At 34.1% G+C, this 19533-nt stretch overlaps 2 protein-coding genes across 2 annotated transcripts in view; one reads left to right on the top strand and one right to left on the bottom strand.

The window, feature by feature from the left end:
* Positions 1-2864: 2864 nt before the first annotated feature.
* On the bottom strand, positions 2865-8385 carry LOC133204521 (beta-1,3-glucosyltransferase-like). Its single transcript, XM_061340269.1, has 14 exons — positions 8311-8385; positions 7505-7558; positions 7242-7357; positions 7016-7095; positions 6593-6701; positions 6340-6476; positions 5686-5749; positions 5453-5572; positions 5017-5086; positions 4754-4867; positions 4532-4634; positions 4310-4435; positions 4047-4194; positions 2865-3565 (listed from the first exon to the last, which is right to left on the bottom strand). The coding sequence occupies exons 1-14, from the start codon at positions 8357-8359 to the stop codon at positions 3350-3352; spliced, it is 1506 nt and encodes a 501-aa protein (XP_061196253.1). The 5' UTR covers positions 8360-8385; the 3' UTR covers positions 2865-3349.
* Positions 8371-19533, top strand: part of LOC133204520 (uncharacterized) — a 29013-nt gene continuing 17850 nt past the window's right edge. The window contains exons 1-11 of the mRNA XM_061340268.1: positions 8371-8585; positions 9121-9259; positions 10440-10700; positions 11967-12101; positions 17857-17986; positions 18134-18233; positions 18318-18426; positions 18521-18613; positions 18806-18951; positions 19260-19328; positions 19485-19533. The exon at positions 19485-19533 is cut by the window's right edge and continues 36 nt beyond it. Coding sequence (XP_061196252.1) covers positions 8517-8585; positions 9121-9259; positions 10440-10700; positions 11967-12101; positions 17857-17986; positions 18134-18233; positions 18318-18426; positions 18521-18613; positions 18806-18951; positions 19260-19328; positions 19485-19533 — 1300 coding nt within the window. The 5' untranslated portion in view covers positions 8371-8516. The remainder of the gene's footprint in view (positions 8586-9120; positions 9260-10439; positions 10701-11966; positions 12102-17856; positions 17987-18133; positions 18234-18317; positions 18427-18520; positions 18614-18805; positions 18952-19259; positions 19329-19484) is intronic.

Here is a 19533-nt window from a genome sequence, read left to right as displayed (position 1 = left end):
GGGGCATTTTTGAAAAAAAATTCCAACATTATCCTATATTTAATAAACATTGAAATAATGCTTATCTAAATCAAAAACCAATAATAAGAATAAATTGCTATTTCTAAAATCAAACCAAAACTGTATGAGGAATAGTGTTTTCAAAGAATTTCACAGAAATTTCTACTTTCAGTAACCATGGCAACATCATTTGTCAAAATCAAAATCCAATACACAGAATTTATATATAGTTTATTTGTGTAGCAGGTCTTACTGAAATCAGACCCAAACTGTAGGAGGAGTAGCATTTTGAAGAATTGTATGTAAACAGACAGACAGATGGAAGGATGACAAACACTTTACCAATGCATAATCTCTTCTTGTCTCTAATCAGTATAGTAACAAGAGGCCCATTGGCCACATTGCTCACCTGCACATTTTGGCTAGAGAAAAAAGCAGAAATCAGTCATTATTGAAAAGTTTAAATATAAAAGTGGTCTGTTGAAGGGGGGGGGGGGGGGTTTCATGATTTGAACAAACTTGCATCTACACTACCTGAGGATACTTCCAAATTTCTAGGACTAATCATGGCTTATGTAGATTTTTCAAGATTTTTTCTTTTATTCTATTGTAAAACTATGATCACCCATTGTGGCCCCGGGGGTCATTATTTGAACAAACTTGAATTTACACTACCTGAGGATATTTCCATATGAATATGACAAATCATAGCTTTGCTGTCCTTGAGAAGAAAATTTTTAAAGGTTTTTCTATGTATTCCTTTGAAAAACTATGATCGCCTCCGTACAACTGAGGGTCAAGATTTGAATGAATTTAAATCTACACTACCCGAGGATGTTCCCAGACAAATATGAACAATCATGGATTTCCTGAAATGAAATTTTTAAAGATTTTTCCTGTTTTCCTACGTAAAACTTTGATGTCCCATTGTGCCCCCCCCCCCCCTACAGGGGGACATGATTTGAACAAACTTGATTCTACACTACCTGGGGATGCTTCCATATAAATATGACCAACCATGGCTTTGCTGTACTTGGGAGGAAGATTTTTCCAATGTATTCCTATGTAAATTTTGATGGCCCATGATTGTGTTCCCTCCTTACCCCTGGAGGTCATGATTTGAACAAACTTAGATCAACACTACCTGAGCATGGTTCCACATAATTTTCAACTCTTTTGGCTGACAGTGGTTCTTTAGATTTTTTTAAAAGATGTCATTAATTTTTCACTAATTTGTAATTATCTCCCTGTGGAAGAAGATGTGGCCCTTCATTTGAAGAAACTTATACCCCCTTTATCCGAGGATGCTTTGTGGCAAGTTTGGTTGATATTGGCCCAGTAGTTCTTGAGAAGAAGTCAAAAAATGTGAAAAGTTTATGGACAGATGGATGGACAGACAGACTGACAGATGGATGCTGGACAAAATGTGATCAGAAAAGATTTCTTGGGCCTTTGGCTCAGGTGAGCTAAAAATTATAATAGGGACATTTCATAGATCTCGCCAAATTAAATATCTGTTCATATGAAATATATTACCAATCATGAAATTAGGAAATACTTTGGTTTCTGATGGTATATTTACATCCACTGAATATTTTCTCTTTATTATTTTTTTTTTATAAAAACTACTTCCCTTTATCAATCCATTAATTATAAACTAGTTAAAACCAGTTTTTTTAAAGCTTCTTGCATCAAAGATTTCTTAATTAAGCAGTGACTCTTCCATCAATGAAACATACTAAGATGTACAGATCAATAATTACAATATCTTACACACTTAAACCTACACTCTATGATTATGTGTATTGATGTAAATTTAAACAATAAAACTATTCTTTGTTTGTTAATGCAGGATTATTAGTTGCAACCATTGCAGAAAAAATTTACATAGCCCTTGTAAGCAGGATACGTACCGTGGTATTTTTTTCTGCAATGGTTGCAACAGTTGATTACTGCATTATAAATAAAGAGGGCATTTTATTGTTTCAATAAAAACACAGAAGCAGATGGTAATGTGCATGGATGATGATGAACCTAAATGTTATCTCATGAATCACTATGGTTCAGATGTATATAGATAATCTTAAACTGTTAAACATATAATTTCTCATACAAATTATACCCAAAACCAAGTAACAGCAAGAAAATTATACATGCTAATAGACTTAAAAGTGTTACTCACTGTCTTGACATTGGTGAATATAAAAAAAACTTAAAAAACAAATGTAACATGACTACAATAATTTCTCTGTTCTATCCATCCATTCAAAATAAACATATTTGACAGAAATTATATCTCTATAAACTGTCCAGTTGTTATAACAACAATAACATCTCAAAATCAGTGATGTATTATAAACAATTAACCTCAATACTGTTATTCATTGCATTCATAGTCTAAATCACAGCTAAGAAAAGTCGGATTGCATCTTCATTTTACATCAATATGATTAATGACTTCAGAGTTTTCAGAGCTTCTGTCTTTAAGACAGTTTTATTTTTCAAACATGAACAACATTTATCAATGAAAATGATATACATGTACATGTATGTACCCTGCATTTGATGAATTGCACAGTAATTGTTAATGTTAAAACTAATTTTACAAATATCTGTAGTTTGATAATTAGATAATATACACATTTAGGTTTATATTTCAGATTTTAAAAAAAAAAGTGTCTTCCTCTGAAGAGTTTAAATTTATCTGGAGTAAATTAATAGTTTTCTACGCATGGTCACCTGCATCACTAATCATGGATACCATATATAAAGTGAAATATCAATAATCCATAAAAATCTTTTACAAAAATTTTAATTTGGCAGTATTTTTGGCAGCTTTAATTTAAATACTCTTAGAAAAATAATCTAGGTTTCTTAAAACAGAAACATACCGGTATATAATAAATTTCTTTGTTTGCCAAAAAAAAAACAAACAAACAAACAAAATAAAAAAAACCCAAAACAAACGGAATATGAAAGAGCAGAACTTTTCAGCAACTGCAGTATTGATATATATTAAGAAAAGTGTTTTTCAACTATAAACATGGGCACTTTTTTAGATTCCATCCTCCACTAAAAAAATGTAAATGTCCTTTTTTCCTTGTGGGATTAATTTACGCTATGTACACATCACAAATATTCAGAGAAAATTTGTTGCAGCATACTTAAAGTGAATTTGAGACATAAAATGGCAATCTAAGAAATCCCCATAATTTTTATCGACGGATTCATCCAAAATTGTGATTCTACGGAATTATGAACCTGTGGTGTAAAGTACATTTACAGTAATTGAAGTCAAAAAAAAATTCATTTGTATTTGATTGACTGCAGTGTTAACTAGTACATAACACTATAATTCTTCATGATCCCCTTCAGATTTCTCTGTTGTAGTGGTTACATCATCTGTCTGTCTCTTTGTTGTAGTGGACACATTGTCTGTCTGACTATCTGTGTTTTCCTTCATCAAGTCTGCATACACAGCCCTGGGGTCTGACATCCAGTGTTTGTGGAATGATAGAGGAGTTCTGGCAGCCAGGAAGTCTAAACTATAGTCTACTGGTCGAGCCTGCATTCAAATGTGTTATCCATTAAAAAAACTATGCATCAAAAAAGACTCAAAATTATCTCTATGAACTTGAAGAGAAAATTAATAATGAGTGAGCTTCTTCAAATGTGTCACCTGCAGGGATTTAGACGCTGGGTCATTTTGTTTATATTCTTTAAAATATGTCTTCTGTCAATGTGATTATAGTGAGGGACTGAAAATTTAACAATTTCGATATGATAGTAATATGACAAGTAGAAACTCTGTCAGTATGCAAATACTTTAACAAGAATGTGAAAGTTGACAAGTGGAAACATTGAAGAATATTAGACAATATCAAACTTTCCACTTTTATAGTATCTGATGTCATACGTCTGACAGAATCTATATTTCAATTTTAGTGACATGTCTAACATTAGTCTACCATTTTGGGGTAGGAATACATCATATGAAATGTCAAGAGGTGAATAGTAAGTTAACCAGATTTAAAATTGTTACATACCTGATGGAAGTATGGGCTGTGAACCAAACTGATGTCCAAACGTTTGTATCGCATTCCAAGTGTCATATCATCGGGAGAATCGTCCGCATGGCAATCAGCCTCACCATTTATCACCAACTGATTAATGGCCTCTCTGCTAAAAACCATCCTGAAAATGACAGAAAAATCTCTACAACATACTGACAGTGCTGATAGTTCAGTAACAATTTATTCAAATACCAGTATTTGTTGGGTTCACAAGACAAAGGTTCCCTTATACCTACCCTCCCCCTCCTGTGATGTAAGTATAGCCCCAGTTTTTCTTGGCTATAGCATAACCATAAACTTCCCCCAGGTGAACAGGTTCCTTTGGATCATAACATGCCAATAACTTCCTCAGTCTCTTCAAACTGAAGAACCAACAGGACAAAAATGTGAATATACAATCAAATTAGATAATATTTGAATCTATGTAAATTTTGGCTGGTTCAGAAAACACCACTCACTTGATAATTGTGTCATCATCAGCAATCAGAAACCAGGATGCCTTGGCATATTTCTTATCTTTGTGCCACCTCCTCAACATAGCCATAGTCTTCCCACAATGCCCTAAGGGTTTACAAACATCCATGACTCAAAATATGCAAACGAAATGTATAATTTAACTGTATCAGTTATATTATTAGAGTGTAAATGCTTTGAACATGCTGACTTTGAATGAACTAAACCTCTCTCTGTATTGGCGACCCCTAGGCTGACAGTGGGAATGGCAGGATCTTCCTTCTCACTGAAATACTCAATATTCTTTGTGTCTTTTCCCCATGTTTCTTTCACAATAGGCACTAAATTATACAGTAATTACATTTAAAACTTAACATTGCTGATTGGAAAAAGATTAAGACTGAAATATCATGTAAGATAAGTTAGTACCTACAGTTAGTGACAATGTTTACAATTACTGTGTGACATCAAATAGGGAAGTACTAGATACCCCTTTCTGTGTGGAACTTTTCACAAGTCTTCACTCCAACAAACAGTTTGTCTTCAGGAATTTCTGGTCCCTGGAATATAATGAATCAATAAATATTAGTGTATTCTTGGAATTTGAACTAACATGCTGCAAAAGATGTACCTTTGAATGATGTTTTCTATTTAGCTGAAAATGAATTCCAGTTAAACCATATTGTCTCAAAGTAAATGGGATCAAGAAAAAAGTTTTGAGATATCCAAAGATTTGAGGTAGTAAGGTTAAAATACAAAAAGAAAAAGTGATTGGGACTTACAACTCACTTCAACATATCATTGTGGTATTCGACACATCAATGTCTGAGATACCAAACTGTGTAAGTGGAAAAATCTGTGTAGCTTATCCTATTCATGTGAAATTACTAACTAAGGCCATTTAAGTCTGTAACATTTGTACTTACACAGTCTGGAAACTTCAGAGGGTACCAAGACGCACACTTCTCATTGTAATCAAAGGTACATAACTCTGGTACTTCTGTTAGATTCACTCCTTTATCATCATTCTGTATCACCAAAGCTAGCTGCCAAATAGCAATATTTGTTACATGTCAACACATGTAGCCTTAATCAATTATGACTACTGACTGATGAGCTTTTTGACCAATTACTTTCAACTATTTTATTATTAACTTACTTCATGTTTGGGATCTATAGTAAAATCTGATCTGACAGAGTCATCAGGCCATCTTTGCCCTACACTAGAAAAAATAAGACTTTTGTTAATTCTGGAACTATTGTATTTACAGTGCAGGAAACTAATTTTGTTACAGCATCGATGCTGATTTGAATGCTTCCTTTGCTTGCTGATTTGAATGCTTCCTTTGCTTGCTGATTTAATGCTAGTAATCCTTATCCTGATGCTGTTTTATAATTAGGTCAATGCTACCGGAAGTAGCATCATGCTACCGGAAGTAGATAATGAATTTCAGCATTGCCGATTAAAGCAATAAAAGTGCCTTTTAGAATTATTTGATCATAATATCTCACTGTGTATCAATAATGTGAATACGTTAACCAATATTCTTTCTTTCTTTTTTAATTTTTTACTGAATTAAAACTCATTGATTTTCTGATGCTAGTAGGATAATGCTGATTTTATGTAGGTCAATGCTGGTTTTATCCTTTGCTTGCTGATGCTGATCCTGGTAATGCTGTTTTTTAAATGCTGATGCTGATGCTGGCTCGATCCTGATGCTACTAATGCTTATGCTGATGCTGGTTTATGTAACAAAATCAGTTCCCTGCACTGTAATGCTCACAGAAACATTCAATAAACTTAAGTCTATACCTCATGAACAAAGCTCTGCTTAGAGCCATCCCTGCACCAAAGTCAGGGAAGGCAAAGGATGATGGATTATTAGCATTGGCAAAATGATGTATAATGGTGGCTTCTCTGTCTCTCAGAGCATTACCCAGGAAGTATTCCTGTATGTATAAAAAAAACTCAAATTCAAAGATCAATTGATAGATTTACATCTATACATTTATATAACCAGGCATATTATTAAACTTTATAATATATTAGAAATACAAGTCCTAACCTTGTTTGGATTACATTTTTGCAGAACATCCAAGAGTTTAAAAACATCCAATCTTGTTTCTTCTTCACATATAAAAATCCAAGAGAAGTCTTTAAAGTCCTTGGCAAATCTAACCAAAGACAGACACAAGTGTATTATTTTCTGTAAAACATGGCTATAGTAAACCTACCATAAGAATTATACTTGCCCTCTTCTATTTTATTTCATTATGTTCAGTTAATATTTCATATGCTGATGAAAATATATTTATATTTTTAAAGGTGCCTTTGCTATAATGAGTTTCTAATTACTCCATTCTAACACAATTTTTTTTTCATTACAAATTTGTTATACCCAAGTATGAGGTACAACCTTTGACCTACCATATAATGCAGCTGTCGTTCAAACATGATGTTTAAAATGAATTTTCTGAGTAGTACTCACACTGGCATTAGGGGCAGAACTGTGAAGGCTCCTATCAGATCCCAGTTTTCATGTGTAAAGTATAGTTTAGGCCTTTCATCCTTTATGTAATAGACAAGCAATGTTCAAAATGATACTCTATTTTGTAAATACATTTGTGAGTACATAAATTAGAAATCATTTTTCTTTTTCTTACCAAAAAACTTGTCTAATGTTATCCTTACAAACTGGTATTAACTGAACATACCTTATTAAGATCTTTTGTTTGTTCTTGAAAATGTTTCTTGAACTCAGAGGACCTTTTCCGATGATAAGAGTTAGGCTGACTGATAACAACAAACGCAATGTCCTTCAGGCTCAAGTCTACAAAGATTGTTCATTATCATTAAGCACTTAGTGCATGCAGTTAATCAATATGATATGAATTCCTCAAACATCAAAAAATAAAATTTTATTTACATCTTCAACTCTTAATGCAAATTTACACCAGAAAGAAGTCTAATTTCTTACCTTTAGGCTTTGCCTTTGCAACTTTTTTATCTTCCTTTGCAGCTTCCACTAACACTGAAAACATTCAGAGAATAATCAAACTCCATTTTATTATTTCATCATACACTAGAAATCTTCCATTTTATTATTTCATAGGCCATTTCATGGGCCATGCATTAGGAATTTGTTGGAAGAAGATCAAATTGTGAGCATGGTTTGTGAGGTTTCGAAATTAAGTCTTCATTAAAACAGAAAATGTACAGATGAACTTAAAGGTTGCATGCTTGCTTTACGCCTCTTCTGAAAATTTTTCACTCATATTGAGATAATCTATATGACAAGAATATGAGATTAGCTAAATTAATGCAAACACCAAGAATCTGATCAATGATGCACGTTTATCAGAACTGCATGTACTGTTAATCATAAATGTCCATGTTGTCTGTTGACAGAATAAAAGAATATTGCATTCATACTAGGCCTAGTTCAACAATTGCTTTTAATTCAATTTTCAATTTTATTGATTCACCAAACATGTTGGCATACAACCATGTTACAAACAAAATGAAAAATACAGTGTGTTTTCAGATTACTAAAACATATACTAAAGTACATACATACATGCAAGTGTACAAATCAGTGAAGTCAACTACTTTTACAACTTGAAGTTATACATAATCATTATGCAAATAGTATAAACAGTATAATATGGACAGAGATAAACTAATTAATGCATTAAATATATATTATTGTGCTCTATTTTTAGAACGCAATTCAAAACAATTGCTTTTAAAGTGACAATCTCTTTGATTAAAGTCAAACATTACCAATCAACAAAGGAAGCAAAACCCAAGGCATAACTTTGAAAGAGAACATGATTCCTTTCGAGTGCTGTCGTGGCCTTCCTTCTGCACTGTTTACCGATGTTGTCGAACGTCTCAAGTAAGCGAGCTGCCGATTGATCAATCTTCCGTAATTAGCCAATCGAACCGCGTGTTGCAGAAAAGCACCTTCGCATCGAAATTGTTTACAAATGGCTACTGGTCCACAGGGATATCCAAAATGGTTATTAAACTGCAAACAGAACATCGGCGATTCGAAGGTGGATGGCTTGATTTCAAGAAAAAAAATAATTCGTGTATTATGTCTTAGTGTTTTGATAATAATAGATATAGTATCGTTCGAATGGGGAGGGAAATTGGCCGGAGATGGAAAATGAGGTGGCGGGGTGTCTGTTAAGCTTTTGGGCTAGTCTGTTCGGCAATAGCATGTAATCATCAAATGACTTATCATTTGATATAAAAGGATTCAACGTGCCATTATATTTTGACATTAGCCATAAGCTGAAAATGTACATAGAAAAAATTAAAAATGAACATTTTTGTTATTTTAAAAGTTCCAGTATGACTATGTTGACAGGTCTTTCCAACAAGGCATAACACATTTTGTGATATAAGGGAAGTTTAAAAAAAACTTTATTGACAGTGGTATATACTCAGACTCAAGCTTGATGTTTTTTTAAGCTTTGATATTATATTTTGCATGTTTGAATGATAGATTTATGTACAGATTTTAGAACTTTCTTATGAATCATTGCTAGAGAAATGAAGTTTTATTTAAATTATCTGATTTCTTAGGATTGGAATGTTTTTCTGAGGGAGTTACATGATGCGATTCAGCAGCAGCTCACAGAAAGCCATGTCCAGTATTTCAGTGACTTGTCAGAACCCGAGAAAGAACTTTTTATGGAAAGAGCAACAAAAGCTTTGGAAGGAGGTATAATGTGAACATTAAGATACTTACACATTATGTACAAATTAGGGATGTCAACGAGTACCCAGTTAACCGGGTACTCGATCGAACATCCGAGTATCGAATACTAAAAATGGTACTCGGTTACTCGGATGTGTATTTTTTCTTATTACAAAGTACATATTTTCATCAAAAATAACTGAAATATACATACGGTAATTTGCGTGTCATCATCTACACCTGTAGAACACCCGTTATCGCCTCTGGTTGTGTATATACAATAATTAGTGACCAATCACCCAGCTGTACTCACCTATTGTGGTCCTTAATTTTTGAATGGCTTCAGTGATTGTTTTCAGTGAACATCGATGGTCTATTATCTTTAAATCATTTTAAAATTATTTAGTTAATATATGGCAGCAAAATCGGATATGCATAGAAATGTCGTTACCCACTTCAAAAGTGAAGAAATATTTAGAAATAACAATGTTGAAAGTCAGTTTGCGTCCTAAGTTTAGTGTATACGGGGGAAACAACCAACATATGAAATAGTATTAGACTAGCGATCCAAACAACATCCGTTTCTTCTCTTTCGCTAGTCTAATCATCATAAACATGCGTAAGAGATTGTCCTCCTTTTGATGAAATAGATCCTAAAGAAGAACTGTAAACCATTTGTAATTTTTGATGTATTAATTGTGTCTTTTGTGTTGGATAAATAAATTTAGTACCAAAAACATTTCCGTTGGAAATTAACAGAGAGGTTTAACAGAGAGCTAAACGGGGCTCAAGAAAATTTTACTTGTATTTACATTTTTTTTACCGAGTACCCGGGTACTCGATCGGAAAAACGTCTGAGTAACCGATTATCAAAAATTGACTGATTTGACATCCCTAGTACAAATACAGTCAAACCTCGTCATCTCGAACTTGATGGGACCAAGAAAAAACTTGAGATATTGAGGGTAAAATACGTAAAGAAAAAGGGCTTGGGACTTTCCAATCACTTTGACACATCCATTGTATTCGAGATATTCGTGTTCGAGATACGGAAGTTCAACTGTAACTGTTTACCTTGACCATGGTTAAAATATGTTCTTGACCTTTGTGAGGATTTGTAAATTATTCAGAAATTTTTTTAGATGTTAGAAAAGCGTGTATCACATTTATGTGTAACTTAAAGTGTAATATTATATTTTTTTAGGGACCTCGTACAACAATTTAATGAAGAAGGTGTCCCTGCTGATGGACCAAAGTCTTAATGAAGAGGTTTCCAGACAGCTACTAGAAGACTCACCCATTGACACAAAATCTGATCTAATTATTGAAAATGCTGAAGAAGGAGCACTAAGCCTTCTGAAGAAGTGGCCGGAGATGAAGGAGAAGCTTCATGTCTGTTTAAATCAGCCTCTCCCTCCTCCACTTCGTCAGCTGGCCTGGCGACTTTATCTCAGCAACACCAAAGGTATACTCAATGTTGATCTTTGTCAAATTCTTCCTTTATCTCATATTCATTCGCTGCATCTGTTGAAAATAATACATCCTTAGTACTCTTGTATTCACACAGCTGTATATTCATTACATTACCGAACAATGACAAGTCTCTGTATGTAAAAATTTGCAGAAAAAGTAATGCTGTATAAGATTAAAAATCATAATACATATATTTGTAACTATAGGTATACTCATTAACTTAATGTTTAATTGCATACAATGAAAACTTACAGAATATCTATGGTCTTGTAAGTCAGAATGATATATTAAAAAAGGGGTCATGGTATTAAAAAGGAATTGAAAAATTTGTGGCGTAAGATTTCGCACAAGAAGGAGAGAATGATTGCAAATGGTTTTATAATACATGTATTATCATACATTTTTTCACACATGTATAAATATATATTGTTATACCTTTAAAAATTGTTTCCTTTATAATTCTATACTAAAAAAGTCTAACATTTCCAATGTTTTACTGACCGGTCATAAAAAAATTGATGTTTGACCGCAGAGTGAGATATTGGACCTGTCGATGAGATGTTGGACTGCTTATGTCACAGTGTGGGCAGGGTCAGCTGTATCTTATTTGAATTTGTTGGAGTTCGACTGAACTTTACAGAACTGACAAAGTTTAAACCGCAGTGCGGGTAAACAAAATTTACATCATGTTATGTTCAGATAAAAAGTAAAAGGTATAACAAAACATTTATTGATTGTGTTCTCGGGCAAAATGCGTTTTGTCGACCCCTCGAACCAAACTGTTTGGTTCTTGGGTCTGACAAAACGCATGTTGCCCTCGAACCCAGTCAATAAATGTATAATATTTTGTCCCAAGTGCTGATGCATATAATCATTTTGTGAAGGATTAAGTCTGCTTTGCTTTTGTGTTAATGCCAACCTGTACTGTGTAACCACCACCTGGCATGTCATGTAATCACTGTGAGTATCTAGTATTGTATATGGCTTTTTGTTATACATGTTGTACTAGTGTTAATTGTAGGATGTTAACAGTGTCTTTATATTTGGGATATGAAACACTTATGAACACACCCTTGTATGTATACTGTTGATTTATGAAAACGAATCAAGTGACTTTTTTACAATTCAGGAGAGGATTAAATATTTTTTTGTTTTTTGTGTATAATGGTCAGCTCATGTATATTCTTTAACTCCAAATTTTACTACACTATCAAGCTAAGTTTAGACATTTTATAACTATTATTTTTGTCTTTGTCAGTGAGAAAACAGTATGTTGACTTGTTGAACACAAATCCAAGAGCAGCAATATCTCAGTATGATTATGAGATATCTCAAAAATGTGAACAACTCATCAATTCTGAGCCAACCTTCAGTGATCTCAGGGGATCTGTGGGTAAGAACTTTCTTTATAAGTACAACAAAGCAAATGCAATTGCATTACAAAATGGCTGTCATATTTATAAATTTGAACAGAATAAACTAGATGCTGTCATGAGACAGTAATATCCGCACTAAGGTGTTTGCCTCTAAATGCACATATTTATATTCATATTGGGCTTACCAAGGAAAAAGTCCAAACAATTCTACAATTTACACAGTACATGTATTCGTCAAATCGAGCATAAAATGCTCAGGTGACCATGTGACCCATGAACCTCTTATACGCATTTCATATACTTAATTCATTACCAGTCTGAAATAACAGAATTTAATTAATGATGTAAATTAGGTTTTGATTAAAGGGGGGAGATATAAATTTTTGGCCCATAATTGGAACTTTTCAAATTTATTTTCTCAACAACAAATAATATTATTTTAGTACAAAGCGATTTTGATGAATTTATCAAAATGTGCAAACTTTTTTTAGTATTTGATTAGGCAAAAATCTCCTTGAAAAGCCATACCCAATCAATTTTCTCACCCCCCCCCCCTCCCCCCAACACACACACACAATTTGCCTGTTTTTGGAAATAGGCCTAGATGGCAAAGTTATGTTAAAACATCGTTTGTTATGATAATTTAAAATTTGTTCTTGTACTGTACATGTATGTGAACACCTTTTTGAAAATTTCTACATCACATTGGGCTTGCGTCACCCTACCAGTACTAGTACTAGTTTTACCATTATCATTTTTAGATTGCACATGCCATGTGACATGGTGTGGTGCAGTGTTACATGTATATCAGTGGAAATTAATTCATTTTGTGTTTTAATTGGATTATATTTCATGAAGTTGACAGGACCTATGACAGTCGGTAAGTACAAGTTTAAGTATAGATTGGGGTAAAATAAGCCGAAATGCAAATGGTTAGGTTAAAGTTTAAAAAGGATGAAAGATCATTGGCAATCTCCTATGCAGAGTTGTCGTTCGTTTCTCTCTCAGACACTGAATGTATGAGCCGATGGTAGAGAGTGGATCATCGGATGCCACAATAGACGAATTTCACATTCTGAAGAGTTATCTCCCATTGTCGACATTACATTCAGTTACAGGCACAGATCCGGGAAATTTTTTCGGGGGGGGGGGGGGGGGGGGGGGGGGGTGTCCACACCTCAGTCAAAAAAAATTCCAGCCCAGAATTTTAATTGTTGAAAACTCCTAAAATGAATGTTAACTTCAAATCCGACTTGTACATCTTCATTATTTTTAAGTGGTGGTGTCTCCGTATGAGTGAAAAATTCCCAAGAGGGACATTTAACAACAAACAAACATTAATGACTTAAAAAACACAATATACATGTACATGTTTATTAGTCAACAGATATACTTCTGATCATATCTCTAGTTCTCCCTTGAATCAGAAATGATGATATAAATATTTTAAGAATGATTAAGAGTTGAAAAGGTTGTGCATTTTAAAATTCACTAAGCTCTGTGGTTGAATTAGCTATACCAGTTTAGCTTATTTTGCTACTCAAAGCACCTTGATTAACTATTTTTAATCATACTGTTTTCTGAAATGTGAAGTTTTTTCAACATGGATACAAGTCATACCTTTTCAGATTCTGAAAACAATGCATGAAAAAAAAAACTTCTTTTCAAATACTGTAACTCTTTCCAAGTACTTGTGATCATCAGTTTTTAGCTCACTTGAGTTTTTCTGGTTTTCTGATCACATTTTGTTTGTCATTCATCTGTCCGCCTGTAAACTTTTCACATTTTTGTCTTCTTCACTAGAACCGCTGGGCCAATTTCGACCAACCCTGCCACAAAGCATCTTCGGGTAAAGGGGATTCAAGTTTGTTCAAGTGAAGGGTCACACCCTCTTTCAAGGGGGGATAATCAAGAATTAGTAAAAATTTGGTGGTATCATTTTAAAAAAGTCTTATCAAGAACCACTGACTGGGCCCAAAAAGTTGAAACTTTCTTTACATAGACTTAGTGTAGCTTCAAATTTGTTAAAATTATGACCCACTGGGGTAGGGTGGGGCCACATATGGGGATCCAATGATTTACATAGAAAAATGCAGGGGATTTTTTCCATCATAAATCTTCTTCTCATGAACAGCAAGGGCATTATTGTCGTCCGTTTTCGCAAAAGGGACCTATGGGACATTAAATCTCATTTGTCTGTCAGTCTGTCCGTTTGTCAGTCTGTCCGTCTGTCACAATAAATTTAACCTTGGTCATAACTTCTGAATAATAAGAGATAGGGCTTTCATATTTCACATGTACATTACTTACAAGAACTTTCTAAACATACCATGATTTTTGAACCCATGACCTTGACCTTGAAGTTTGACCTACTTTTCAAAAAATTTAACATTATTTTAAATGATCATTTTGAGAGAGAAAAGATAGGGCATTCATATTATGCATGTATATTACCTGTGACAAGACCTTTCTAAATATATCATGACTTTTGACTCTGTGACATTGACCTTGAAGTTTAACCTACTTTTCAAAAATGTTATATTTCCTTATAACTTTTGACTGAGAAGAGATAGGACTTTTATATTTGACAGGTACATTACCTGTAACAAGATGTTTCCAAGCATGCTATGATTTTTTTAACCCTTGACCTTGATGTTTTACCTAATTTTCAAAAATTTTAACTTTGGTGATTACTTTTGAATGACATATGATAGGGCGTGCATATTTGAAACAATATGTCATAAATAATGGCATCCCATCCACTAGGACACGGAAAGCAGGGGACCACAATTCTTTGAATTTGCTTGTTAGTCATTTTGATATGGAAACATCCTCATATAGTGTAGATTCAAGTTTTTTATGCCCTGCCATGAATATGGCTGAGGCATATCGTGTTTGTCATGTCTGACTTCAATAAAACGTCATATGCTGATACATACTGATATAAGCTTTTCAACTGCATCAAAATTTTTGACCTTGAATTTTCCTTTGACCTTGACCTTACTTTTCTTAAATTAGTGTCTAGATCAGTTTTGAATAAACAATTCAAGATATATTTATCGAACTTCATATGCTGATATATACTACTGAGAGATATCAATTGCATCAACTTTTTTGACCTTGACTTTTCCTTTGATCTTGACCTCACTTTTTTAAATTAGTGTTTATCTACATTTTAAATAAACCATTTCTGATATTTTTGTTGAACTTCTATGCTAATAGTAAATACATACTGATATAAGTTTTTCAACTGCATCAACATTTTGACCTCAACCTTTCCGTTGACCTTGACCTCTCTTTTCTCAAATAAGTGTTAAGCTCAGTTTTTAAATAAATCATTCAAGATATTTTTATCAAACCTAATATGCTGATATGTATTAGTGAGAGCTCTTCCACTGCATCAAAAACTTTTCACCTTGCACTTTCCTGTGACCTTGACCTCCCTTCTCTTTAATTTGTATTTTGCTTAGTTTTAAAGAAACAATCTAAGATATTTTATGTAAGCATGCACTTATAGATAATTTTGTGAGAATTTATCATCTATATCCATTTTTTTAGATTTTAGTTTCAATTTTAAAGAAACTGTTCAAGATATTCTCATCAAACTTCATACACTCATACAAATTTTCATGTTGCATTAGTAATATACATTCAGCGGGGCATTTATGTCCTATGGACATATTTCTAGTTTTCAAATCATGACCTCCGAGGATAGGGTCAGGCCACAATAAGGGATCAAAGTTTTATAGAGATTTAAAAGGAAAAAATATCTTCAAAATTCTTCTTTTTAAGAATAACAAAAGCATGATTAATATGGAAACATTCCCAAGAAGTGTAGATTCAAGTTTGTACAAATCATGACCCCATGGGTTAGGGAGGGGCCAATTTTTTCCTGCCCCTATTTGCTATCCACATAGAAATGCAAATTTTAAAACCATTTTACACATCCACAGGACAAAATCAATCATCTTCCAAACGATCATGATTTAAGGCTAGTGCATAAAATATAAGGGAAGTTCTGGGAACCAGGATGTTTAAACATGTTAAATATTTTTTTTTTTAAAAATTGACCCCCAATTGACCCCCAGGGGGAAAATAAGAATTCTGAAACCTTACTGCACATCTATAGGACACCACCAACCATCTCCCAAAAGATGATTAGGCTATGTGTAAAATGTAAGAGGAGTTCTGGGAACCAGGGGCTTTTTGCATAAAAAACGTCATTTTTCAACCCCTATTTGACCCCATCGTGAAAATGAAAATTCCGAAACCTTACTGCACATCTACATGACACCACCAACCATCTCCCAAAAGACGATAAGGCTATTGTGTAATATGTAAGAGGAGTTCAGGGAACCAGGGGCTTTTTGCATAAAAAACGTCATTTTTCGACCCCCATTTGACCCCCAGGGTGAAAATGAAAATTCCGAAACCTTACTGCACATCAACATGACACCACCAACCATCTCCCAAAAGACGATTAGGCTACTGTGTAAAATGTAAGAGGAGTTCTGGGAACCAGGGGCTTTTTGCATAAAAAACGTCATTTTTCGACCCTCATTTGACCCCCAGGGTGAAAATGAAAATTCCGAAACCTTACTGCACATCTATAGGACACCACCAACCATCTCCCAAAAGACGATTAGGCTACTGTGTAAAATGTAAGAGGAGTTCAGGGAACCAGGGGCTTTTTGCTTAAAAAACATCATTTTTGGACCCCCATTTGACCCCCAGGGTGAAAATGAAAATTCCGAAACCTTACTGCACATCTGCAGGACACCACTAACCATCCCCCAAAAGATGATTAGGCTACTGTGTAAAATGTAAGAGGAGTTCAGGGAACCAGGGGCTTTTTGCATAAAAAACGTCATTTTTCGATCCCCATTTGACCCCCAGGGTGAAAATGAAAATTCCGAAACCTTACTGCACATCTACAGGACACAACCAACCATCTCCCAAAAGATGATTAGGCTACTGTGTAAAATGTAAGAGGAGTTCAGGGAACCAGGGGCTTTTTGCATAAAAAACGTCATTTTTCGACCCCCATTTGACCCCCAGGGTTAAAATGAAAATTCCGAAACCTTACTGCACATCAACATGACACCACCAACCATCTCCCAAAAGACGATTAGGCTACTGTGTAAAATGTAAGAGGAGTTCTGGGAACCAGGGGCTTTTTGCATAAAAAACGTCATTTTTCGACCCTCATTTGACCCCCAGGGTGAAAATGAAAATTCCGAAACCTTACTGCACATCTACAGGACACCACCAACCATCTCCCAAAAGATGATTAGGCTACTGTGTAAAATGTAAGAGGAGTTCTGGGAACCAGGGGCTTTTTGCATAAAAAACGTCATTTTTCGACCCCCATTTGACCCCCAGGGTGAACATGAAAATTCCGAAACTTTACTGCACATCTACATGACACCACCAAACACCTCCCAAAAGATGATTAGGCTACTGTGTAAAATGTAAGAGGAGTTTGAGAAATAAGAGTGTGACAGACAGACGGACGGACGGACGGACAGACATGAGTAACAACAATATACCCGAACTTTCTTTAGAAAGTGCGGGTATAATCATATTTTTATCTATCTTTTAAATGCTCTTAAAACAATACATGTATAATACATCTACTATTAATTGATAGTAGTCTCTTTATATGTAATTTTTTTTATCTTTGACATACTATTATTATGATTTGATAATACAGGTTGTATAGACATTATAAGATTTGGTTTGATCCTGTATCTAAGGATTTTTTTTGATCAGGTAATTTCTATGGAATGAAGGCTGTTTTGTCATATCATCATTCTGCTCAAAAAACAAAGAACAGGTTGAGAGATGTTGACCACCTGCTGGTTGTCCCATTCCTAGAGGTGGCAAGCTCGAGTATACCTAGGTAAACAAAGTCTTAACAAGCTATCTCTTTTGACATATAAAAATAATAATAAAGAAAATATATTGCAATTGAATAAAGTTCATAAGCAATGCATCTATGAGGACCTCTTAGGATAGTTGCACCGAAAGATATGTTTTTCTCTTGTAGAAAAGAACCGCCAGCAGGTAGGGTTGTGGCCCTTTTGGTCGAGGAGTTTGAGACGTTAATGGGTGGACGTCCAGGTTTTGTGGAAGACTCGGGATCTGATGTAAAATTCATTCAATAATAACTATCTTACAGCATTTTTAAACTATCAGTGTGAATAGTTAAAGTTTTTTTTTTTCATTTTTAGTTGCACAATGAAGAAGTAAGAGCATTCATTGACAAGGTGGCTACAATGCTCTCAGCTAAATACCCAGAATCTGTCAAAAACATTGTGGACAAGTTCAGCCCATCAAAAGGTCATCTCAGAGAAATCATATTTTTCTAATTATTAAATCCATATTTCACAGATTTCTTATTCGTAGCTGGCTTTGTTTTGGCTTTGTTTTACAGAGAAGATTGTTGCCACAGAGACGGGTAATCAAGCCTTATTGAGGGAGGGACTGATTGAGATATGTCGCCCTATGTTAAGAAGTCTTTTTGTCAGTAAGTGTTATCAAGTGCCACATTGGAAAACATGAATAAAATTTGTTAACTCCAGTATCCTCTATTTAAATAAAAATTCTCTTGTTATCCTTCCTCTGGAGAGGCCTGTAACAGGGATCGAAGTAGACGGGGGTTCCTTCAGAATATTGAAATTTCTTATCAGAATACAGAACAGGATTTTAAACATTTCAGCATACTTGAACCAAGATACACTGCTGTATGTGTGGGATAACTATATTATTGGACTGGACACCCCAGGTTTCTCTACAGAGTGGCTGGCGATAGTACTAGTTACTATACTGGGACTCACTAAAGATAAAATCAAAGAGGCAACTTCTGTGAGTAGATTCAGACTGTATACCGAAAGTGACATTGTATTGCAGAAACTGTATATATACATGAATGTTTGTGAGATTGTCCAGACATGAAAATAAAGTTTTCATCATTAATGATGGGAAATAACTCCAATTACTCAATATTTGAATCATATGTGAAAATTATGTTTAACCAGTCAATGAAATGCTACTGACTGCAGATCACACCATGTAAAATATGTGTAATTTACAGTTGAAAACTGAAATGTTACATATGCAAAAAGAATCAAATGGAAATAATGTTTTACATCCATAATAATCTTTCATTGCAGCCTGCTACATTAGAAAAAATTCTAAAAGCAGAGAGTTGTAAATTAACAGTGCCACAGATACAGTATGAGGTAAAACTGTGATTCAGAAAAAAAAACCTACAGAAGTAAATTAGAGTATAAACATGTGATGATTTTTGTATTGACAATCACTACCATTTCAATGGGTTAAGCAGTATTTCTATCATGTGTTGGTTCTTGTATTGACTTTCAATACCATTTTAACAGGTTAAGCAGTACTACTATAAGGACCTGTTTTCCATGCTTACCAGAGATT

Source organism: Saccostrea echinata, unplaced genomic scaffold (genome assembly GCF_033153115.1).
Source record: "Saccostrea echinata isolate AGI-Se365-2 ecotype Australia unplaced genomic scaffold, CSIRO_AGI_Sech_v1 ptg000054l, whole genome shotgun sequence".
Taxonomy (NCBI): Eukaryota; Metazoa; Mollusca; class Bivalvia; order Ostreida; family Ostreidae; genus Saccostrea; species Saccostrea echinata.
This window is presented reverse-complemented; position numbering and strand designations above follow the sequence as displayed.

Coding starts and splice junctions, on each gene's coding strand:
- LOC133204521 (XM_061340269.1), bottom strand. CDS start 8,359: ATGTTCTCTTTCAAAGTTATGCCTTGGGTTTTGCTTCCTTTGTTGATT. Junction 4,635..4,753: donor GGTCGCCAATACAGAGAGAG/GTTTAGTTCATT, acceptor GTAAACCCTTAG/GGCATTGTGGGAAGACTATG. Junction 4,195..4,309: donor TACATCACAGGAGGGGGAGG/GTAGGTATAAGG, acceptor TGTCATTTTCAG/GATGGTTTTTAGCAGAGAGG.